Source organism: Triturus cristatus, chromosome 4_2 (genome assembly GCF_964204655.1).
Source record: "Triturus cristatus chromosome 4_2, aTriCri1.1, whole genome shotgun sequence".
Lineage (NCBI taxonomy): Eukaryota > Metazoa > Chordata > Amphibia > Caudata > Salamandridae > Triturus > Triturus cristatus.
This window is the reverse complement of record NC_140586.1, coordinates 115,990,625-116,013,064: the sequence shown is the minus strand read 5'-3', so window position 1 is coordinate 116,013,064 and position 22,440 is coordinate 115,990,625. Positions and strand designations below refer to the sequence as shown.

The 22,440-nt window shown below is 45.7% G+C and overlaps 1 protein-coding gene across 2 annotated transcripts in view; it reads left to right on the top strand.

The window, feature by feature from the left end:
* LOC146833118 (angiopoietin-related protein 2-like) overlaps nucleotides 1-22,440 on the top strand; it is a 208,799-nt gene that overhangs the window by 124,552 nt on the left and 61,807 nt on the right. For both annotated transcript variants that reach the window (XM_085600741.1, XM_085600740.1), the window contains exon 4: nucleotides 12,712-12,905. In XM_085600741.1, coding sequence (XP_085456867.1) covers nucleotides 12,712-12,905 — 194 coding nt within the window. The remainder of the gene's footprint in view (nucleotides 1-12,711; nucleotides 12,906-22,440) is intronic.

Below are 22,440 nucleotides of genomic sequence, written 5' to 3'. Positions count from 1 at the left end.
GCAGGGTGTCTGTGCAATTCTGAGCTCTGATATACTGACTGGGCCCCTAATACATCTTCGAGACCTTTTATTCTAGACCGATATATATGATATAGTGACAGTTTGGCTTTTGAACACATTCTTTGGTTTTACTCATTTGTTGGTGACTGCCTAGAGACCCATTTTGGCTGTGGGGTTAACAGCGTTGCTTCATTGACGGGGTTGCGATGGGGAAGCGGAAGGCCACCGAACCCATGATTGGGAAAAGGAAATTAGCCAAAACGCATAAACAAGCAAAAACCGTCGTAAACAATTGTACATTGGCTGAGATTGATAACTTAATTGAAGAAGTAGAGTCCATGTTATCTAGCGACAAGGGGTCTAACAACAAGGGTAATAAAATCTCATCGTACTATAGCAAAAAAGAGAAGGTGTCAAGGGCAAAGTCCCTAGAATCCATTGTCGTAGTACATGAACCCTATTTTCCCCCACAGATACAATCTCAACCATTAATCCCCCAATCCCCAATGCAAAGTAGGGGGCTCAACACAAAGCCCTTATCTGGCCCAGAAATTCCTGACACCACGGAGATAGTGATCAGGCACCCAGATAGTCCCATACGCAGAGAGGTCCCCACAGTTGAGTGCTCAAATAGATTTGCACCTCTTTGTGATGATTTAGTACCTCCCACTGGAATCTCTATTAGAAATAGTGCTGAAACAACTTCCAACCATCTAGACGTGACGGGGACTCATCCCCAGGCACAGCTATCAATTAACTCAGTAACATTGGACACCTATAGCTTAGTGGCAACCCTAAACACCAAACTGGATGGTCTCCAAGAGGAGGTTAGGACAATCAAAAAAATGCTTGAGACCCTAACGTCCCACTTATCGCATCACAAAGGGGTTCCATCCCCAAATACGGGAATAATTGTTGCACCTGAACCCAAACTAGCAGCCAGGACTGGGGGTAGTCAAATGTCAAAAACCCTGCCTAGAGCATCCAATAGCCACCCAGAGCGCCAGAAACTCATACAGTGCAAAAACCTAAGTACACAACAACTTCCCGAGATTAATGAGGGTAGAGTACAGCATAATAACAACAAATACCCCAGAAACACCAAGGTAAACCCGAGTAACCACCTCACAGATAGACCCCTGCGTTCCTCTCCTTGGAGGGGGACAATGGACAATGAGCAAGAATACATCCGATACCTTGACCAGGCCAACCACTCTGTATTAAGGGAGGATCCAGAGCTATGTTGTGTCTTTCTCACAAATGTCCCAAGACTGAAGGTGGGCACCAGGGAAGACAAGGATTCCCTACTAAACAAAGTAGTCCACTGGATTAGAAAGGAAAGGCAGTGTCTATCCATAATAAGACCTGACCTAAAAAATGTTGAAAGGATCCAACAAGATAAGGGTGACCTAGATGATATTAAGTTAACCTTTCATTCTAAAAACATCGCTGATAACTTAATAACTATGAATCTGAGATCCCATTCCTTTTTTAACTCTAGTATTGGCATTAGACAGAAAAGAACTTGTCTAGTTGGTAGGGACATAGCACCCCATACCATTGGGGGGCTCTCGAACTTAGAAGATCTGGACTGACTGACTCAACAGTGGTCTGGTATCCCGCCAACAAGGGAAAAATCTCCTAAAGCCTTGGCACAACAAATTCCTACTGTATTTCCCCTTGTACCATAGAATGGCACACACTGTGAAAAAACTTTCCCTGAGGGAGGATTAGGCTCTACTGCAGAGGAGGCGGGTAATTTGGTCAACATCTCTGAATTATCATCATACCATACCCAGCCAATTCAACCTGTAGTACACCGTATCCACCTCACTGATACCTCCCCAAACGCCGTGAAGATGGTATGCTGGAACATAGCCGGCCTAACAAGGAAATTCCAGGAACCTGACTGGCATGAATACATAGACACCTTTGATCTCTGTCTACTTCAAGAAACGTGGGCCAGGGAACCTCTGCATAAGGCGGGCTATAGAACATTCAGTATAGAGGCACGTCAATCAGCTAGGGGCAGACCATCAGGAGGCCTCCTTATTTGGGTTGCAAATAGTATTAACGCGTCAATAGGGATAATACGCTCAGACAAAGAGGACATTTTGGCATTAAGTTTCAAATTTAAAAACAATACGAGGTTATTCTTAGTCAATGTATATATTAGGCCTAGAGACAACTCAAAAGAATCAATGACAGTACAGTTACTGGAAGATGTTTTAGTCCCCTTACTTTCCTCTGGCCCTATCCTAATTGGAGGTGATTTTAACTGCTGTTACGAACCCCTGTCAGGCCTGAAAGAAATTTTTTAAGATGAAGACACTGCTATGGGCATACCCATTTTGGGTATACCTAAACCTTCTAGAACCTCTCAATCTGCATTACAGCTATTGAATTTTACCATAGCAAATGGCCTGAGATCATGTAACGGTAGGACACATTCGGACCCCCTTGGATCAAACACCTTTTCAAGGGGGTCCGCAACATCCAGGATCGACTACATTATGCTAAGCGCAGCTTATTGGGCCTATGTTAAAGACTTCAAAATAGACACTAGAAGAGAAAGTGACCACTTCCCACTCTGCCTAGATCTCGCAGAAGTATCTTTTCAAAAACATCTAACGACCCAACTGGGATCTGGTCACGAAATTATCCAGCCCATTGTGAGTAACAACAGAAGGGCGGTGAAATGGCCGTCTATAATGGGGAATACTGAATCACTCACTCATATTTACAATAGTTTCAGTGATCTTATGTCGTTGTATTTAAACGAACCCCCAAGGTCTATTCTGATAACACAGACCCACTTAGAACTGGTAAAAAGAATCGAACCAGATTTGACAAAACCTGGGCTTGCTAAACCAAAAAACCCTCTTAAGGCGACGAAATCTAACCCCTGGTTCGACAACGATTGTGCAGAAAAAAAACAACTTCTAATGAAGGCACTCCACACAAAGGATCCTTTGCTCATTAGAGATGCAAGGAAATTATATAACAAAACCTTGAACGTAGCGCGTAGGAGTTGGGAAGACTTGAGTTGGGGAGAACTACTAAAAGCAGCAAAACTGGGCGATCAATCAGCATTTTGGCGAATTATCGCTAAGAGTAAGAATCCAGGTACCCCGGCTCTTGACCTCAACCTGGACCCAGGTACATGGCATAGACACTTTGCTCATTTATACGCTTCCCAAGTTCCTATGATGGGCGGCCATAGCAGCGCCATTGGTAGTCTTATAGCACTAACCACGATTGCCCCATTGTGTTTCACCATCGAAGAAACTAGACTGGCTTTGGACTCAACAAAATCTTCAAAAGCCCCGGGTCCTGACAAAATACCAGGCGACCTTTTTAAACACGCACCAGATGTATGGGTTCCATACATCAATTTGTTAAGTAATGCAATTGCAGGAGGCCAGCCAACTCCTGATTCCTGGAAGGGAGCAGAGATTGTTCCAATCTATAAAAAGGGTGGTAGAGACGACCCGGCTAATTACAGGCCTATCAGCTTGTTGGACATACTACAAAAACTCTATGCAAAACAAATTCTGGGAAAATTAAAAGCCTGGATATCTGCAAACAACATCATTTCCCCCTACCAAGCAGGCTTTAGGGAACGGACAAGCACCATAGATCAGGTGTTTCGTCTGATAGTAATAGCCTGGAAATACACCAGGCTAAGAGACAGCCATTTATATGTGGCCTTTATAGACTTAAAGGCCGCTTTCGATTCAATTCCCAGAGAGCTTTTGTGGTCAAATCTGCTCCAACAGGGAGTTCCCAAAAATATCTTAATACAGCTGGTCCGGCTCCATGAGAACAATTACGCTAGAGTATGTTGGGGACAGGCGGGTGAACTCACCGAAGACATACCAGTCAACAGAGGCGTGCGCCAGGGATGCGTCCTGGCGCCGACACTCTTCCTCCTTTATGTCAATGACATGGTGGAGTTCCTCCAAAGATCTAACCACGATTCCCCGAAGCTGGGGGGGAACCATGTCTGTGCTCTTACATTCGTAGACGACACAATATTATTATCACAAACACCTAAGGGCCTGCAAAACCTCCTGAACTCACTTAACGACTATTGCACTTTAAAAGGTCTGGAAATAAATCCCACAAAGACTAAATATATGTCAATCAGACCCCATAAATGCTTTAAGCACAACCTTAAATTGAATGGAATGAGCTTAGAGTGTGTTCCTAATTTTATTTACCTAGGTGTGAACATTGACTCCAAACTTTCCTGGAATCCACAGATCACCAAATCAAGTACAATTTTAATGCAAAACTCAGTCCCATTTTTAAAAAAACTGCACGCAACCATGTCTAGGGCAATCACTCCAGCACTGGAAGTCTATAAGGCAAGGGCCCAGACTGCTGCCCTATATGGCTCAGAGTTATGGGGGGGGGGCCCGCTTAGTGTTCTAACCAAGGGGGAAAACAAGATACTAAGGAGTTTTGCTACACTTCCACAAAACACACCATTAACCCCCCTCATGATGGACCTAGGCATAAAACGCTTGGGCCATAGAGCTGTGTGGATGTCCCTGTCTTACTGGATAAGAATCTGGACGACAGAGGAACTCTACGTGTACAGACAAGCCTTAATTGAACTTTTGGCCCTAGACACCAACCTTAGTTTTCCATGGTTGGCACACATTCGCAAATGGTTGCTGGACTTGGGTCTGAGCAGATTCTGGGCTAACCCGAATCTGCTCAATTCTGACTCAAAACAGGAAATAAAAAGTATCTACTGGAACTTTATAATGCACAATGTTGTTTTGAATTGTGATGCTGGCCCCCTCACCTCTCAATTTATAATGTTCAAAACAACCCCCTGCTTTGAACAATTTCTGGATGAGATCGAGCCTCAGCTCGCTAAAGTTTTATATCTTAAATTCAGGTACGGCACTCTCCAAATTAAATCTTTCACATCTAAATGGGGGCTTGCCCAGAGAGAGAGAGGGGATGCCGATGACAGGTGCTCCCAATGCAATATAGGGATCAAAGAGGACGTTGCACACATTTTATTTTTTTGCCCTGTGTACAGAGTACCGAGAAATAAATGGATAAAACCGTTGGCCAGGAAATTAGGTGTTGGAAAATACCTTGAAATGCTACGCATCCTAAAAACTGATTCATCAAGACTCATTGTATTTGGTACCAGTAGATTCTTATTGTCAGTTTATTTTATTAGGACTAAAAAGGGACTCAGATTTTAGATTTATTTTTATTGAGAAATGTGGAATTTCTTTTTTTTAAATTAATTTTAAAATTTGTACTTAGTGTGTACTTAAAGTTTACGTCTGAATGCAATAATTCCTAGCGAAGTCATGTTTACACTTTTTTAAACCATAGAAGCTTAGGACAAAGCACCTTGCACTTTGCACTTTGTTTTTTCTACCTCGCACTCTTCTCTCGATGAAAATTAATTCTGTTTATATATGAATACTTAGCCCACAAGCAAGTAACAAGCATTTTATGTGTCTTTGTTAGGGACTAAACATGTTGCACCATGTATCATCACAGGGTTTTAAATGCTGGTAGGTGTATTTTGATGAAGGGTTAGCCCCAGCATTGTAAATAGCTTATATTATATTTTATCTTCTTGTTTGTGTAATGCTTTTATGATTCTGTGAATCGAATAAAGATCTATTGAATTGACTACCAAGTTACATTTTGCCAAACCTATGTATGCGAGACGAAGCATACGATTACTTTTACAAACAGAAAATCTTAAAACGCAAAATTGAAGGCTGTACTTTCACCTTCATGTCCAATTCATTCCAATGAGTTTAAAAGGGAGCTCTGGTAGTAAACCCGAGGATCTCTCCTCAACCTTCTGAGCAGACTTAAAAATCACAGGCATCCAACAGCAACCCCAAACTGTCAGGTGGAGCCCAGGAGCAGCGAGTTGGAGGGCTGCAGCGAATCTCCATCACAAACTGTGTGGCGGTGGGAGCTGCCCAGCCGCAGCCCCACAGAGCGTCGTTCGCGAAACTAGAGGAGGCTCAGCCCCGCCCCCACGGAGCGATGGTGCAGAACTGGACAGTTCGGCCTCGCAGGGGGCTAGGTGGTCAGTACGGGGGCATCCCAGGCCATCACCGCGCGCCAGTTGGCGCCTCTTCTCAACAACCAAGAGTCGCAAATGGCACTCACCGCACTAGTAGCGGCCCGGGCGGGGGTGCAGGCCCGTGACAGGGTAGCAGGAGAGGGACCTTCCAAGCGGGAGCCACTGAGGTCGGAGTGGGGGAGGGCGGGGCACCTGGGGTGACGCGCGCTTGACAAAGGTACTGACCGGGTGGCTCTCGATGGATCTTGCCAAATAGGACCGGGGGCGCAGTGTGAGTGAAATCTTAAGGGAAAGTACTCACCAGCAGCGATCCGCTTTACACGGATCACCAGTGTATCCCAGCTGTCTCGTGTGTCAATTCACTAAGGCAAATAAGGACACGCAGTTCACCCAGTAAAAAGTAGCCCAATGAGAGGGAGCAAGCGCCAGGCGGGGGAGAGCAAACAGCGCCAGCCGGAGAGGACAGGGGGAGGAGACCAGAGCAGCAGCCAAACACAGGAGCACCGAGGGAGCCGAGAGCAGGGGGAGGGGACGAGCCCCAGCCGGGCTGTGGACGGGGATGACGCCATGAACACCACCATCTTTCTCTGAGGTCAAGCAGAAATGCCTCGGAGAAACGCAGCGTCATTTTCGGATTCGGGGCGTGTTTTTCTTGCTCTCCTCTTCCCATTGGCTGGAATGTTTACATTCCAGAGGCGAGAAACAAACTAAAAAAACACACCCCCGAATCCAAAAAAGACGGGGCTTAAATGGACAGACACCCCTCTCCTCCAATGGCTCGCCTCCGTTTAGGAAGCCAGCCAATGGAGAAGAGGGGCGGGTTCAAGCCCCACACTAGAAAACATTAACTCTCGCAAGCGAGACTGCACAAGCGCAGCCTTCGCTAGCCGAGACCTAAAAAGGAGAGGCAACAGAAATTCTGAAGCAAAGTGAGTAGGCAAGACATATAAAAGTGTTAAGGGCTGACAGATAAATTTGTGAGTAGAGAGGGGATAAGAAAAGGGAAAGGAGAGATTCCAAAAACTGCCTATGGCAGAGAAACGGGGAAAATATGGGGTGCTTAGGAGGAAGAAATGCTGAGGAGCGAGGAAGGGGATAGAAAGTGCCGCAGAAGAGGCATGGGGGTGGAAGGGAAATGGGGAGAATTGAGAAATACTGAGAGAGAAAAGCAGAAAGAAGTGAATGAGATACTGCATGAACTGCAGAGGAGAGACTAAGACTTGAATGTGAGAACATCTGAGTGGAAAGAGGAGGGTCAAATCAAGGAAATGAGGGACAATAAGATCTCTTGCGGGTAAAGAGGGGCAATGGCGGGACGGTAAAAGCAGAGATATGAGAGCGGAGAAAACCAGAAAGACAAGAACTGAGAGGAGCAAAATATGAGGAATGGCAAGAACTACTGAAAGATGGAATAGACAGAGGCCAGGATACAGAAGAGACAGCAGGCAGAGAGTTGAAGGAAGGCTGAGGAGAGAGAGTGCCAGGGATATGAAGGGTGAATAACAAAAACTGATTGTGAGAGAGCAGGACAAGGGTGAAGGGGAGGGACCAGGGAAAGCAAGCCCTGCTAAGCCGAGGGAGGCTGAGAGTGGAAAAGGGAAGAACAGAAACTGCCGAAGAAGTGAGGGGAGAATGCAAGAAGAGCAGTAAATTCCGAGAAAGAAAAGCCCAGGGTGGTAATAGCTAGATCAGGAACTACAGAGAAGAATGGGTCAGTTATGTTATGTCAATTTGTATAGCGCACTATCTCCCGTGAGGGTATCCAGGCGCTTTGCAGGTGGGTAGGCGGCTGTCTCCCAGGTGAAATTATTCGCTGAAGTATACTGAGCAGAATGGGATGAAATTCAGGACTGAATGAGACATTCACATCAGACATTGCTGTAAGAATTAGTTCATAGGAGATATAGAAAGAGCAGGTAGCATTACACCGAACCCCTATATGTTGCCAACAACATCCCATATCCATGAAGTTAGTGACCCTTCAGATTGACCCAAGTATTTTCCTCAGACTACCTGGTGAAATGTCCTCCAACCTCGGCCCAAATGTCTTCATTCCGTTGCTGTTTTATTTTTGGAGAAAACATCTGTTCCTTGCTGGTTTCCACTCGAGACCAGGGGGTGCACCAAAGCAAATGCGCGAGTCACCATGGGATTGGCATGTCAGCTATCCAAACCCAACCACAAGATGGCGGAACGATGTACGTCAAGTGAATCTATAAACATTTTCATCAAAATGGAGAGACTCTTAATCTATAACATTGTCTTTTTCTAGGAACTTGCCCAGAGCACTGTGTCCGCAATGACATTCTCAAAGTTTTTTTTTTACTCACAAGAAGACAGGGCCTGGGCGGCTTTTACTCAGCTGTTTGTCTGCATTTCTGTCTCCTACCCTCGGGCTTGGAGTGATGCCATTGAAAGTGAAGTGTGGTTACCAGTGTTGAGGTCTGTGGGGCTGTTTTTGTTTAGTCGAGGAAAGCACGCTGGACTGCAAACAATTCTGTCATGATAAGCATCGCTTGTAAAAAGCCCGCTTCCCGTAAATTCGATCAAAGCGTCCCATGCTTAGAGGCACATCATTTGGCAGAGAATGAGGTATGTTCTCGGCGGATTACGCAAACTTTGTAACTGACTAGAAACGTATTTGGAAACTTGGACTGCATTGCGTGCGACAGATAAGCGGTGCACATGTGTTTTTTTACTCACCCCTCCCTCTCTTCGCCCACAACCAACACGTTCACCGGGGAGACAAGGCAGGGCCAGGGTAACATAGTCACAACATACTGCAAAACGGGCTTAAAATCTCTGCTACAGAGATAGTTTATCGCAAAAACTGGGCTCCTCTAATTATTCAACCTATGTGTTTGGAGTTTCCAAGTTGCGATGCAGGCCCCAAAAGTCATCGGACCACTGTAAAGCTGTATACATAATTGTCGAGAATCAGATTCCAAAATAGTGTATCATCGACAGAATTCGTCATTTATCTTGGTGAGGATGTTACACGAGAAGCAATAGGTTTTTTGGCGGGAATGTACTTCAAAATAAATAAATATTATTGAGAGCTCACCAGAGAACGTGAGGGAGACTTTTTTGGTGGTGCTATTGAGGTTACCACATACATTACAATCAAAGTAGAAAGTATATGAAGGAGGCCGGTTGTATGTTTTCTGAGGTTTCCAACTTTTACTCTACGCAAAGGTTGCGAAGTTTCATCATTGATTTATCTTTGCTTGAGCGTATTTTTTTCTCATTCTAATATCATTTTTATAGTACCGCAAATAATCGAAACCCACTCGAGCTTGAAATGGATTTCAGACTCTCTACAAGTTGACCTTTTACAGTGTTTTTCTATATAAAATAGCAAAGCTTTGCACACTTTTTTCTCTGCAGAATAATATTTTGCATCTTTTGTCTTTGCAGAGTGGCACTACACTGGAAGAGAATACTAACTGTTTTCTGTAAAGTACATCGTATTCAAAACCATTTTGCTAATCTTAGATAATGATATATAGCAGAGATGACTTTGTAATATTTGCAAAATTTTCCATAGAATTTGAGAAGTTTGCAAAAAAAAAGTTTTGCTTTGGACACCCTTATTTTGAAGAGTAACATACTGGGCATGTTCTAGTTAAACACATTCTCGCAGGGAACTGAGGCAGTGAACTAAAGGCCAGAAGTTACATAAGGAGATTTCTTGGGAAGTGGGAACAGTGCACTAATAAGGCTAATCAATTCACTAAACTTTGTTAATGAGCAGTAGTAACTGACTGCCAGATATTCATGTTTTTTCTGACTTCAGGTCAAATTGCATTTATTGTGTGTGAGCAAGAATACAACTATGAAAAATGCATTCTGGTGGCCTCCGCTGCTATCCTGTGGACTGTTTGGGCCCATATGATCCGCCTTTCACAGTAAACCTACGAAATGGCTAACACTTGAAGGCTGATGCAATGGTGGGGCAGGCTGGGGGTGTGCAGTTCTTAAAGGTAAGAAGGCGTCATATACATATGCAGTCTACCTTACACTCCTAGTCCGCCTCAGGGGCGCGATGAAGGGAGTTGCGTGGGGTTGAACTGAAGAGCAATGGAGGTTTAAAAAAAAAAGTGCTAATGAACCGTAAATGTCCCTCAAAATGTAATTGAAATTGACAGTACACACCTGATCCGCCTTACACTCTAGACCTGCCAAATCGCCAGTGACATGTAAGCAGGGAAGGGAGGGAGAAGGGGCATGAGAACAGACATTCTGCAGATTAAACAGATTTTGACATCAGTAGGCAAATACAACTGTGAGATGGGTCCAACCAAGAAAGGGGTGTTACACCTTAACCATATTCCGAGAGGCACTTCTACAATTTCAAGATCAGAATTTGGGTAGCAGATATGGCCTGGTATTTAAAGCAGTGAATGGTTCATCTAGAAGACCTAACTTCTAATCTTGGCTTCCACACTTGTCTGTGCTGTATAATATGGGGCACATTTACACAGGTCTCTGTGTCACAGTTCCCATCCCAGTAAAATTAATGTGTTCAGAAAAGCAAGGCAGGCTGGTAGAAAACTCAATAAATGATTAGAGGCTTACGTAGAATGTTATTGAAAACCACAAATCATTCCAAAAAGCTAAAAAGAAAATTGTGGTGTATAGTATCAGAAAGTTTATCAATCATTTCAGGGCTTTACTTCGGAAAATGTAAGGCTGTGGAACACCCACTGCTTTAAAATAACCCTGTAATGGAATACATAGTGGACTGGGGTCCCGCGCATACTGGTGGGTATTCAAGCTTGAGGTTGAAGGTGTGACCTGAGCAAGGCAGATGACGAAGAACCAACAGTGCCTTGTATAAAAGGTGTAGTTGCACCAGAGGCAAATCCAGTCCTCACGATTATGTGGCTAACAGTGCCAGATTCATCACACCTGACAGAGCCTCAACATAAGCAGCTTGTAACATTCAGTATTTCCTCTTGGAGCTGGAGTGGGGCTTTTCTCGGTACCATTAAATGAAGAACAGCACGTCCCACCCACGCTTTATCTTTTACGGATTCCGGGAAGATCACATGTACCTTATAAAGAGCCGCGTGGAGGCTGGGTTCAAAATGCGGTTAAATACCAAACCTTCGTGGACTTCCTCCTTATAATCTGCAGCCAGTGGTGCAAAAAAGACCTTTGAACACCAGGTTAATCTAACCTTCATTCAGACCTGAAGTACTGCTGCAATTTACATAAAGTGTCGCAATTGGAGGTAATGTATCCATCCAATATAAATATTGGATTTTTTTTGTAAAAACTTCCCGTAAGAAACACATAACACTATAATTGACCCCTTTTCGGAACATGCCAGTACAAACATCAGTTTTTAAGTCTAGGTTTTGACAGCGAAGAGTTACAACAGACCTATTGCTTCAAATACACATAGATTGGGTTTTGGGTCTGCTCCTTTCAACCACTGTAATTTTTTGACTAGCCTCTTTCAGCTGTTGGCTTGAGAGATTGTCATTCGCCTGTTGGCGCAGCCCAGTGAAGTAACCAACTCTCACCTAATGCTTTTGGTTGTTTGGGTGTATTCTTCTGCCTCCTCCCCAGGGCTTGCGTTGTCCTGCTGATGGACTACTTTACATCTTTGGACCCTTCAATAAAGTCTGCCTTTCATTTTTTTTTTGTACATGTGTTTATTGGAATTTTTGGTTGCATATCATACATGAAAAGTATGCAGTCAACTGAAAACAAAGTGGTTCGACCACTTACAACAATTATTGAAGATAGAAGGAAGGGGTGAAAGTCTTGTGATATATAAAAAACGCAGTTGATCCAATATTCCCAGTTCCTCAATGCCTTTCATTTCTTGTCTGGTTTTTAAGTGTGTTTGTCTTTCGTAGCCTTTAGGGAAAATGTACTTAGCTTTATCAATACGTTTGCTGCTTTACCATACTTTTTTTCTTCGCTCACTATGCATTTGTTTCCAAATTCAATGGCAGGAATAGAATCTGAAAATGGCGGCTACGTTGTACATTGTGGACTTTGGATTTTGGTCTTAAGTCATACTGACTGAGTCGATATCCTAAACGTTTTATTCTACGTTAACAATTTGCTATTCTGAGCCTGGTGACTAGGCAACGCAGTGTGTTACTCTTAGGCACGTTTGTGCTGCAATACTAATACCATTTTACATAATGTGTTGCATTACGTGCACAGATTCAGAAAATGTATGTGAATGTGCATAATTAGGCAGTGTGGAACTCTAAGCAGGAAAATCAAGTTTTGACGAAAATATCAGTGCTTGACAAATTATCACAATTTGACGATTTAAAATAGTTGATGGAGACTACACTAATACAAACTTGCATGAGGTCAGAGGTGCTCAGGGTGCATAAGCTAAAAGAACTGCAGCAATACTAAAAGGTATGCAATTAAAATGAAGTTCATTCATAAGAATTTTAAAGAAAAAGTAGAGGGGATACAGACTAAGGTTAAACATAGATCAACAAAGTGTGCACCTTGAAAATTGTGTGTTGGCCTTCATTTTGCTTAGGGCAGGCCCGGCTTTTAATGACTAAACCACTAATTTCAAATCGTCTTTCATTTTGAAGCTTTGTCCTCTGCCATGTGACCTGTTTCTTTGCCTTTCTTGACAACAGGTCCTTGGAAAGACTGTGCAGAAGCCCTCGAAGGCGGCCACGCGACCAGTGGTATCTTCATCCTAAAGCCTCTGAATGTCAATCAAATGATGCAGGTCTGGTGTGATCAGCAGTATGACAAGGGTGGATGGACGGTGGTCCAGCGGCGGCAAGATGGCTCAGTCAACTTTTTTACCACATGGCAGAACTACAAGGTGAGGTATAGAGCAAGACTGGGGCATGAAAGTGACATCCTCATGTCATACCTGCCAAACAGGAGATATCTCTACCAACAGAGGGTACCCCTGATGGTACAAGAAAGGGCTCCCAGTGGCAGCAGGTGGTCAATCATCGGTCCCATGCCAGAGACCTCCTAATAAAAGACTAGTCATATAGCTCCATGCTGATATATCCTGTCACTGAGTACATGCCACCGAACCTTCACCCCCACTTATGTTATATTTGTGTTCCCATGCCACAACCCCCCTGCTAAAATAGCATTATAACATGCTGCCAGTTGTTAAAGGCTCTGACCCCGAGTTATAGGAGAGGAAGTAGGTATTTAACAACTGGTGTAGCAGGATTATAATGCCAATAGAAAATTCCACCCACTGAGGGTAGAATGTTCTAAATATGGAAAGAACAAACAAAAACATTAGAATGTTAGAGCAGAAGGCTTATACCAACAATAATTGGTCCTGAGCCACTTCAATTTCTTCAATGGCGCTCTCAATATTCCAATGTTCTAATTAATCATTCAGTGGCGGCTGGTAATTTTGGTAGGTAGGTGGGTGGGCAGGCCAAAGAAGCACACATATGCACTCACACCCATGCATTCTCACACAAGCACACACATACCCATTCAAAACACTCACAAATTAATTGTATTCCACATGTGCACACCCACGCACCAAACATTCAAAAACATAAAACTTACCTGTGCTTCAGCTCGGGAGGTAAGTCTCAGGAGGGTTAGGACTGATGCTGCTTTCTCTCATTGGCTGAGGTAAGGCAGCCGTCCCTCACTCGTCATAGAGTAGGATGGGGTCAGTGAGACTGCTGACCCCACCCCACTCTGTGACAAGGTGTCACTGATTGACCCTAGGCACTTCAGGGCTTAAAACTGAAGTGCCCAGGTTCGAGGCGGTCAGTGACACCCCCTCATCACAAGGAGGATGGCCTAGAGATCACTTTTGCCAGGCTGAGAAGGTCATCCCCACAGGGCTGCGACATCGTCAGCCTGGCAAAGTTCAGCTCAGGCAACCAACCACCTGCGCATGTCTAGCTCCTGGCTACCTGACCTGCACAAGAAGAGTGTCTGTCAGACTGACCTTTTCTCAGCCTGGCAGACACTCTTGTCGGGGGAAAAATACCCCTCTTCCCATATGGCCAGGCTGCGGCTGTAATCATTATAGCCCACTGCAGAGGGCAATAACAATTGTTAAAGGCCCCAAGCCCACAGCTCGGGACTAGATTGAGGGTGATGGCTATTAGAACATTCCACAAACTGGAGGTAGAATCTTCTAAATTAAAAATGGGAGAATCAGAAAGACAAACATTCGAATGTTGGAGCAGAACGTCTCTATCGGCGATTATGGGCTCCGAGCCACTCCATTGTCTTCAAAAGAGCTCTCACTATTCTAATGTTCTAATATAAGTTCTATTGTTGATTTCACATTACTTCCTGCTGATGTGTGAAGTATTTTTAGAAGTCCCTTTATTTATTCCTTTTAAGTATAAACCAACAAAAACACATAAATGGCTCATGACTGAGATACCACATCTACCAATGCTACTGTCAAGGTTAGAATCTATCTTATATCATAACATTGCTTTTTTCTCAGAAATATGACATGTTGTATCCCATTTACTATAACCATTCATCTGGTAAACACATAGGGCCTGATTACGATGTTGGTCGGGGTTGCCTCCAACTGACATTACAGCGGATACGGAACCGACTGACCGTGGGTCGGCGGTCCCGACTTCACAATTATGATGCGACCGCACATGGTGCGGTCGCAAGCTCCTATTTTTCTATGGGAGCTTCTGTTGCAGTCAGATACTGGCTGCAGCACAAACTACCATACAGAAATGGGAGTTTTTGTTAATCCCTGCCATGCGGTGCAGGGATTAACAGGGGGGGGCACCTATGGTGGCCCCCAACCGTAGGCTGCTGAGGCAAGGTGGCCCTGCTAGGGGCCCCCTAAGTCGCTTTCCTACAGGCTTTTCATGTCCGAAAGCCTGACATGAAAAGCCTATCGGAAACCAATATCGTAATCCTGATGGCTGAAACGCTGTTCGTAAGGTTTAAGGGATTATGTGGCAGTTCCGACTGGCCGACGGGCTCCTTGAGCCCTTCAGAATCCAGCCAGAATGACTGGCCAGTTTGATTTAAGACCACCTACAGTGTAATTAGGTGGTCAGAATTCAAACCAGGGATGTCGGTCGGTAAGCCTCAGACGAGCGGTCGGAGGTTTACAGACCGACATCCTAATTAGGCCCAAAGTCACTGACATGCATGGATTCTTGCAACAAATATTCAGTTTCATGTCACTGGCATTCAGGGTGGTACTCTCGGCCTTTTGCCCTTAGCGAGGAATCCGCTACCTTGGATCAACTGAGCCTCTTCATTCCCACTGTTGATCCAAGCATATGGTTGATCGTAGGGGGTGATTTTACCTGCCAATTTGAACCCCTTATTGATCCAAGTAATTCTACCCCCAGCGAGGAAGACCACCAATGGCTAATCCCAGATCCACAAATCCAACCCATTAAAGCTTGGTCCCCATTGGCACTCCAGATTAATGCAATTACATTAACTCATGCCCTAAGAGCGTGTAATGGCCGTACAAAATCAGATACCCCGGGGAAGTTAACATTCAATAGAGTAGGTCATTCGCCCCTCTTGGATTACAATTTAGTGGAGACCAGACTATGGCAAAGGGTTTGTGATTTTGCTGTCATAACACGTCTAGACAGTGATCACAATGCCTTGACCATGGATCTGGAGATACAGATTCTGGGCCATATTAATTCCGAGGCCACTTGCACACCCCAGGATAGTGGTCTGATACTCTCAAACAATAGAAGGAAAATTAGATGGGGGCAAATCTAACAGTCACCTCACAAGATTGCCACAGTTTATCCTTCAGAAATCCCAATACTAATGAAAATGTGGGAAGCCACAATTGCAGAGGGTACTCATCAACCTCTGAGAGGGTTGCAAAACTACACTCGGAGCTAACATCTAAATTGTTAGATATATTTTACCCGGTGAAACCCCATAGGGTGAAAAGATGGCCTAAACGATCCTGGATTAATAGTAAATGCCGAAAATCCAAACGGGCTCTGCTGAAAGCCAAGGATAAGCTCCGAACCAAAAGGAATTGGGTGCTTTATAAAGACAGAATCCAGCAAGCAAAAAAGAACTGGGGATTGGACAGATGGGAGACCCTTAAATCTGCCTTATCTAATAAAGACATGAAGGGTTTCTGGACTATAGTTAGTTCAGGTGATGCCGAAGGGAAGCCAGCCCTTGAGCCGAACATAGCATCTGAAGCATGGGAGAATCATTTCCAGGCCCTATATACTACTAAGGAAACTGTAGCCCAAACTGATGAATCTTCCACAATCCTCACTGGGATTACCATGCATGAAGTGCTAAATGCTATTAACAAGCTCCCCTTCAACAAAGCGCCCGGGATTGGACAAACTACCAGGGGACCTCTTCCGGGGGGAACCAAAAATGTGGGAGCCATATCTGTGGGCCTTATTTAATGCCATTATGAATGGCATGGATCCCCCGGATACCTGGCTTGGGGCAGAAATTGCCCCAGTCCTTAAAAAGGGCTCACCTCTTCTACCTACTAATTATAGGCTGATCATTTGGATCGATGTCACCCAGAAACTCTTCGCACAGGTACTACTTGACTGCCTCCAGGTATGGATGGATGAACAAGTGATCCTGAGCCCATATCAAGCAGGATTCAGAAAAAACACCTCCACAGTTGTCCAGATATTTAGACTCCAACTTTTTTTCTGGAAAATGGTGACAATAGAGGGTGACAGTCTCTATCTAATATTCGTGCAACTGAAGTCGGCTTTTGATCTAGTAGTAAGGGATACATTATGGGATGTACTCAGAGATCTAGGGATTCCACCTACCTCCTTAGCATTCTGATGAGGCTCCACGTAGGTAATTTTGCCCTAGTGAGGTATGGAAAAACTGGTGAACTAACCCCCGCTTTCCAGTTAAGAAAGGGGTATGGCAGGGATGCGTCCTTGCACCTACTCTATTCTGTTTTAATGCATTGGTTGACCAACTCAGAAAGGTCAAAGATAATGATGCCCCTAGGTTAGTGTCAATCAAAGTTCCAAGAATGATGTTTGCTGACGACACCCTTTTACTCTCAAAATTGCCTATGGGCATCCAGTGGATACTCAATAGCTTTGTTGAATTCTGTAAAATCAGAGGGCTGGAGTTTAATACATTAAAGAACACATTTATGGTCTTCAATCCTGCTAACAAGTCTCGCTCCAACCCCTGTCTGAATGGCACCATTCTTGAAAGAGTGTCGGTCTTTGACTATTTAGGTGTTACCGTGACAGAAAACCTGTAAGGAGGGCCGCAAATAACCAAAGCAAGCCACAAACTTGCTTAGACCGTAGGAGGACTTGTAAAATTATATAGAACCTGTTGGACTTGGCCCTTTTTGGCTAAAGTTCCCTAAACGTTTTGCCTTCCCCCTAGACCTTTTTCCTGACATGGTAGTGCCAACTAAGATGCTTTGGGCACTTTGCCACTGCTGATCAGTGCCAAAGTGCAAGTGCTCCCTGTATAAAGTGTAATGGTAATTGCTTGTCCATAATTGGTATATTTATTTTACTAGTAAAGTGCACTATGTGTGCCAGGGCTGGTAACACAAATGATACTAGTGGGCCTGCAGCACTGATTGTGCCATCCACACCAGTAGCCTTAAAGAGGGAACTCAGGCCTGCCACTGTAGTGCCTGCGCGCAGTTTGTTAAACTGCCTTGTTGTCCTGACAAGTGCAGCCACTTGCCAGGCCTTACCCTTCCCTTTTTATGCACATCAGACACCCCGATGGTAGGCCCAAGGTACCCCCCTGGGCAGGGTGCCGTGTATGTGAAAGGTAGGACATGTACTGAGGTGTATACCATGTCCTGACAGTGAAATACTCCATTTCATTTTTCACTGTTGAAAGGCCATCTTGCCCATAGGACAGAATGGGGGAGGCTTTGTAATATGTTTCCAGCCTATCTTTCCATAGGCTTAAGATGGAGAGGTGAAGTTTAGTGTGCCTGAACTCACAATTTAATTACACATCTTTTTGTGAAGGTGGTTTTTGCATTGTGTGTTTAGAAACCACATTTTTAGAAGTGGCTGGTTTTTTGTGTTCTAACAATTCTGTGTGTCTCTGCCTGGCTGTGGATTGACTATCTGGATTTGAATGTGATAGGATCTGGGGAATGTCTTGACCCAGGGGAGGAGGTGAGACAGCAACAGGCTGACCTGCATCTGGAGTGTATGTTATGTTATGTTATGTTATCTGGTGTTTTATTAAGCGCTCAGCTACTCAAGCAGAGTGTCCCGGCGCTATCAGACCCATAACCGCAGAGCCCCGACGAGAAAGACGAGATGGAAGAGACTTATTGGCCGAACAGCCACGTTTTGAGCTTCTTTCTGAATAACAGTAGGCTCTCACTCTTTCTTAAGGACAGTGGGAGGGCATTCCAGGCCCGGGGTGCAAGATATTTAAAAGACCGCCCACCGATCCGGGCACGCCTGATTGCCGGGACCGAGGTCAGAGACAATGACGCCGAACGCAAGTCTCTGGAAGGCAGATGAAAACCAATTCTCTTCCTCAAATAGAGGGCGCCAGTGCCATGAAGGGCCTTAAATGCCATGGTGAGAGCCTTGAATTCAATGCGTTTCTGAATTGGCAACCAGTGAAGTGATTCCAGCAGTCCCGTAGCATGGGAGCGATGGCCAAGGCCAAAGATTGCCCGTGCGGCCGAATTCTGCACTACCTGCAGGCGTGAGAGAAGGAACTTTGGAAGACCCAGGTAGAGGATGTTGGCGTAGTCCAGCCTTGATCCTATCAGAGCCTGCACCGTGATTTTCCTATGGGCAATGGATAGGAAAGGAAGGAATTTCCTTAGCATTTTCAAAATCCCAAAGCACTGACCGACCAGGCTCATAATCTGTGGTTTAAGAGTGAGACAATTGTCCATCCTAACACCAAGATTCCTAGCCACCGAGGCCACAGCGGAAGGAGGAAACATGTCCGCCGGCCACCAGGACTTCCAACAGGGATTCGGAGGGCAGCCGAAGAAAAGGACCTCGGATTTGTCCGAGTTGCATTTCAACTGGTTACATTGAAACCAGGCAAAAACCGCACCCAGACAGCTTTTAATGCGGTCTCCGTTAAAGTCCATATTTTTTCCACATGTGAAAAGAAGCTGAGTGTCATCAGCGTATGAGACAATCTGGGCGCCAAAAGACTCAGCCAGCGCCGCTAAAGGGGACATATATATATTGAAAAGAGTGGGGCTTAATATCGACCCTTGTGGTACTCCCACCTCCAGGAGCAGAGAAATTGGCCGGTAATTAGCATGGATGGCAGGGTCCAGAGAGGGTTTCTTCAGAAGAGGGAGGACCAGCGCCTGTTTCCAGGCAAGTGGCACTATCCCTGTCTCCAGTGAGCGATTTAAAATTGGGTTAACCATAGGGTTAATAACATGAGCCACTTTAGCTAGAAACTTAGCGGGACAGGGGTCCAGCGGAGAGCCAGATCTCATTTTAGAAAGAAATTCCAATGAGACCTGAGGCTCAATAGGCGGAAAGCTCGTCAAACAGGGCTGTCCCGAGTCAGACACAGCGGAAAGGGGTTCTGGGTAAGACACTCCCCCAAACACCACCGATGGGAACGTTGCCTGGATGCTTTTGATCTTATTGGCAAAAAAGCTTGCCAGTTGCATAACCCAGGGTTCCGAGAAAGAGCATTTCGGAGTAACGGAGGCTGGTGAAGTGAATTCCTTCACAATCAGGAAGATTTCTTTGCTGGTGTTGGAGGCCTCCTCAATCCTTTGAGCAAAGTAGGCTTTCTTAGCCAGATACATTTCCTTGTGATAGGCCTTAATGCAACACCTATAGGCCTCCCTCAATGGTTCCAGATAGTTTGCTCGCCATGCTCTTTCGGCCTTCTTACAGAGCCGTCGACTGGTATTGAGCGCAGGCGTGAACCATGGGGCAGACGCTCGCGTAGATTTCCTGTAAGTCCGCCTAGGCGGCACCAGATCCCCCAAGCACTGCAAGAACCACGTTTGAAAGCGGACAAGGTCCAACTCTAAGTCACCCGTCAACGAACAGGGGTGAGTTAGCAGATATTGATCCATCCTATCCGGTGTTACTCGATGGAGGGCACGCGACATCCGGGGTTGGCACCCATTGCCTCTCATCGTCACAGTGGTTTTAAACTGGATATTAAAGGTCACCATTAGATGGTAAGACCATAATACGGGAAAGGGGGGCTCCACTGTAATAGGAAAAGTAGAGAAAATCTGATCCAATATATGCCCTTTGTTGTGGGTAGGAGACAGTACGTAGGGTGACAAGCCCAGAGGAGTAGTAATGTCTAAGACTTTGATGGTATCTGCAGCATCCACTGTATCAAAGTGAATGTTAAAGTCGCCCAGGAGAATGAAGTGCTTAAATTGTACACTCATTGCCGAGATCACTAAGTCCAACTCCTCGTTAAACAATCCAATGGGACTTGGGGGTCTGTAAACCAACAGACCCGCGCAAGATTGAGCGGGTGAAAGTGTCAGACAAAAACCCAATGCTTCTGCCCCAGGAATGTCTTCTGTAGGTACGATGGAGCACTCATAGCGTCTATCTATCACCAGAGCCACTCCCCCTCCTTTGCCTATGCGCCGGTCTTTCCTTAGCATAAAGTAGTTAGAGGGCAGGGCATTCGCTACATCTGGGCTTGATGCTCCGCCAAGCCAAGTTTCCGTCAGGAAAAGGCAGGCGGGATTAGAATCAGATAGGAAGTTAAACAGATCCTGAGCATGTTTGCTCGCAGACCGAGTGTTTAGAAGGGCGCACTTGAAAAAGCGTTCAGATGTACTCCGCCCGCCGTCGTAATGACGTTGAGCCCATGCTCCGCGGGGCCCCTCTCAGTCCACCCATCCTTTAGTGACCACCCACAACAAATGCAGAGGAAATTACCTCGAAATAAATGGTCATGGGTACTGCAGCCTCTATTAATGAGCGGTCTTAAGGCCAAGAGCTGTGCAGCAGAATAACCTTTGTTTCCTCCCTGGTACTGTGTCCAGAGATTGCCGACCCGTCCGCAGCCGTCCGCATCCGGGATGCTGACGGGCGCAGACGGGCTTTCCTTAGGCGCTCCTTTGGCGCGGGAAAGGCGCATCCGCTGCTCGCGTCTGTTGCGCGGAGCCATCCCGTCTAACTTTATACTTCCCGCCCGTGAGGCAGGAAGCCTAGTCCGCCGACTAACAGGCCTGCCTCACCTAAGATGACCGCCGTGCAAGTGCGTGTATCCCTCCACTCCAAATCGGGTGAGAGGGAGGCGCACAGAAAACACGGCAAGAGGGAGGCAGGGGAGGAGCGGCGCGGCCACAAGAGTAGCAGCAAAGTACACAACTGCCCCCAAAAGGCGAGAAGCCAAGTCCCCCCCACAATAGAGTGATAGAATACAGCGAGAGATCTCCCAGCTTTTCGCCTCAGGAGAGAAAAAGCAATGGGCAATTTCCAGCAGTGGCACCGAGCAGTACAATTTAAAACAAATTAAAAACAGCGCGCAAATAAGTGCAAAATACTATTTACTAAAAAAAAGCTCCGTTATTATGGCTCATTCCGTCAGGCATCCGCCACGGGAATCTCATTAGAACAGGTCTGAGGGGGAAGGAGTAGCTCCTGGAGGTGAAGAGGCCTGTGGTGCCACCATAAAACAATGGCTCCATCTCCTGGTGAGTGATTAAGGATCCAGACCCCCACTATCAAAGGAAGAAGGTGTCACTGGCAGGGAGACACCCAGAACTGGTTTGGACAGGGGTCAGTGCCCCCCCTGAACACAAAGACTTCAAAGACATTTAAGGGTATAACTATCAGAGCTGAAACCCCTGAACGTTGGACTGATCAAGACGGAAAAGGATTGAAACTACTTCATGGTCAAGAGTAACCTCTGCCAAGGAAGAAACCGCTGAAGAGACTGAAGGAAAGGACTGACCCTTGCTGTGTGTTCTGGGGCTGGCCTGCAGTTTGCTGATTTAACCAAGGAGAGGCTAAGGGACTTTGCTGTGTGCTGTGTCCTGAAGTAACTTGTCCCAAAGGGCCCGAGGAGAGCTGGCTCCCTGTTGTGGAAACTCAGGAACATAAAAGTTTCCAGGTGTGTCTCAGCGACGCTGTGTGCATGTGCTTTTTGCAGCCTGAGACCAACGTAAGAACTGCCCGTGATTGTGTGCACCCGGAGTCCAAGTGAGTCTAAGCAACGCTGTGTGCGTGTGCTTTCTTGCAGCCTGAGACCTTCGTGAGGATTGTCCTGTGATCGTGTGCCCCCGGAATCCAAGTGAGTCTCAGCGACGCTGTGTGCGTGTGCTTCATGCAGCCTGAGACCTTCGTGAGGATTGCCCTGTGATCGTGGGCACCCGGAATCTAAGTGAGTCTCAGCGACGCTGTGTGAGGGTGCCCTGTTGCAGCCGG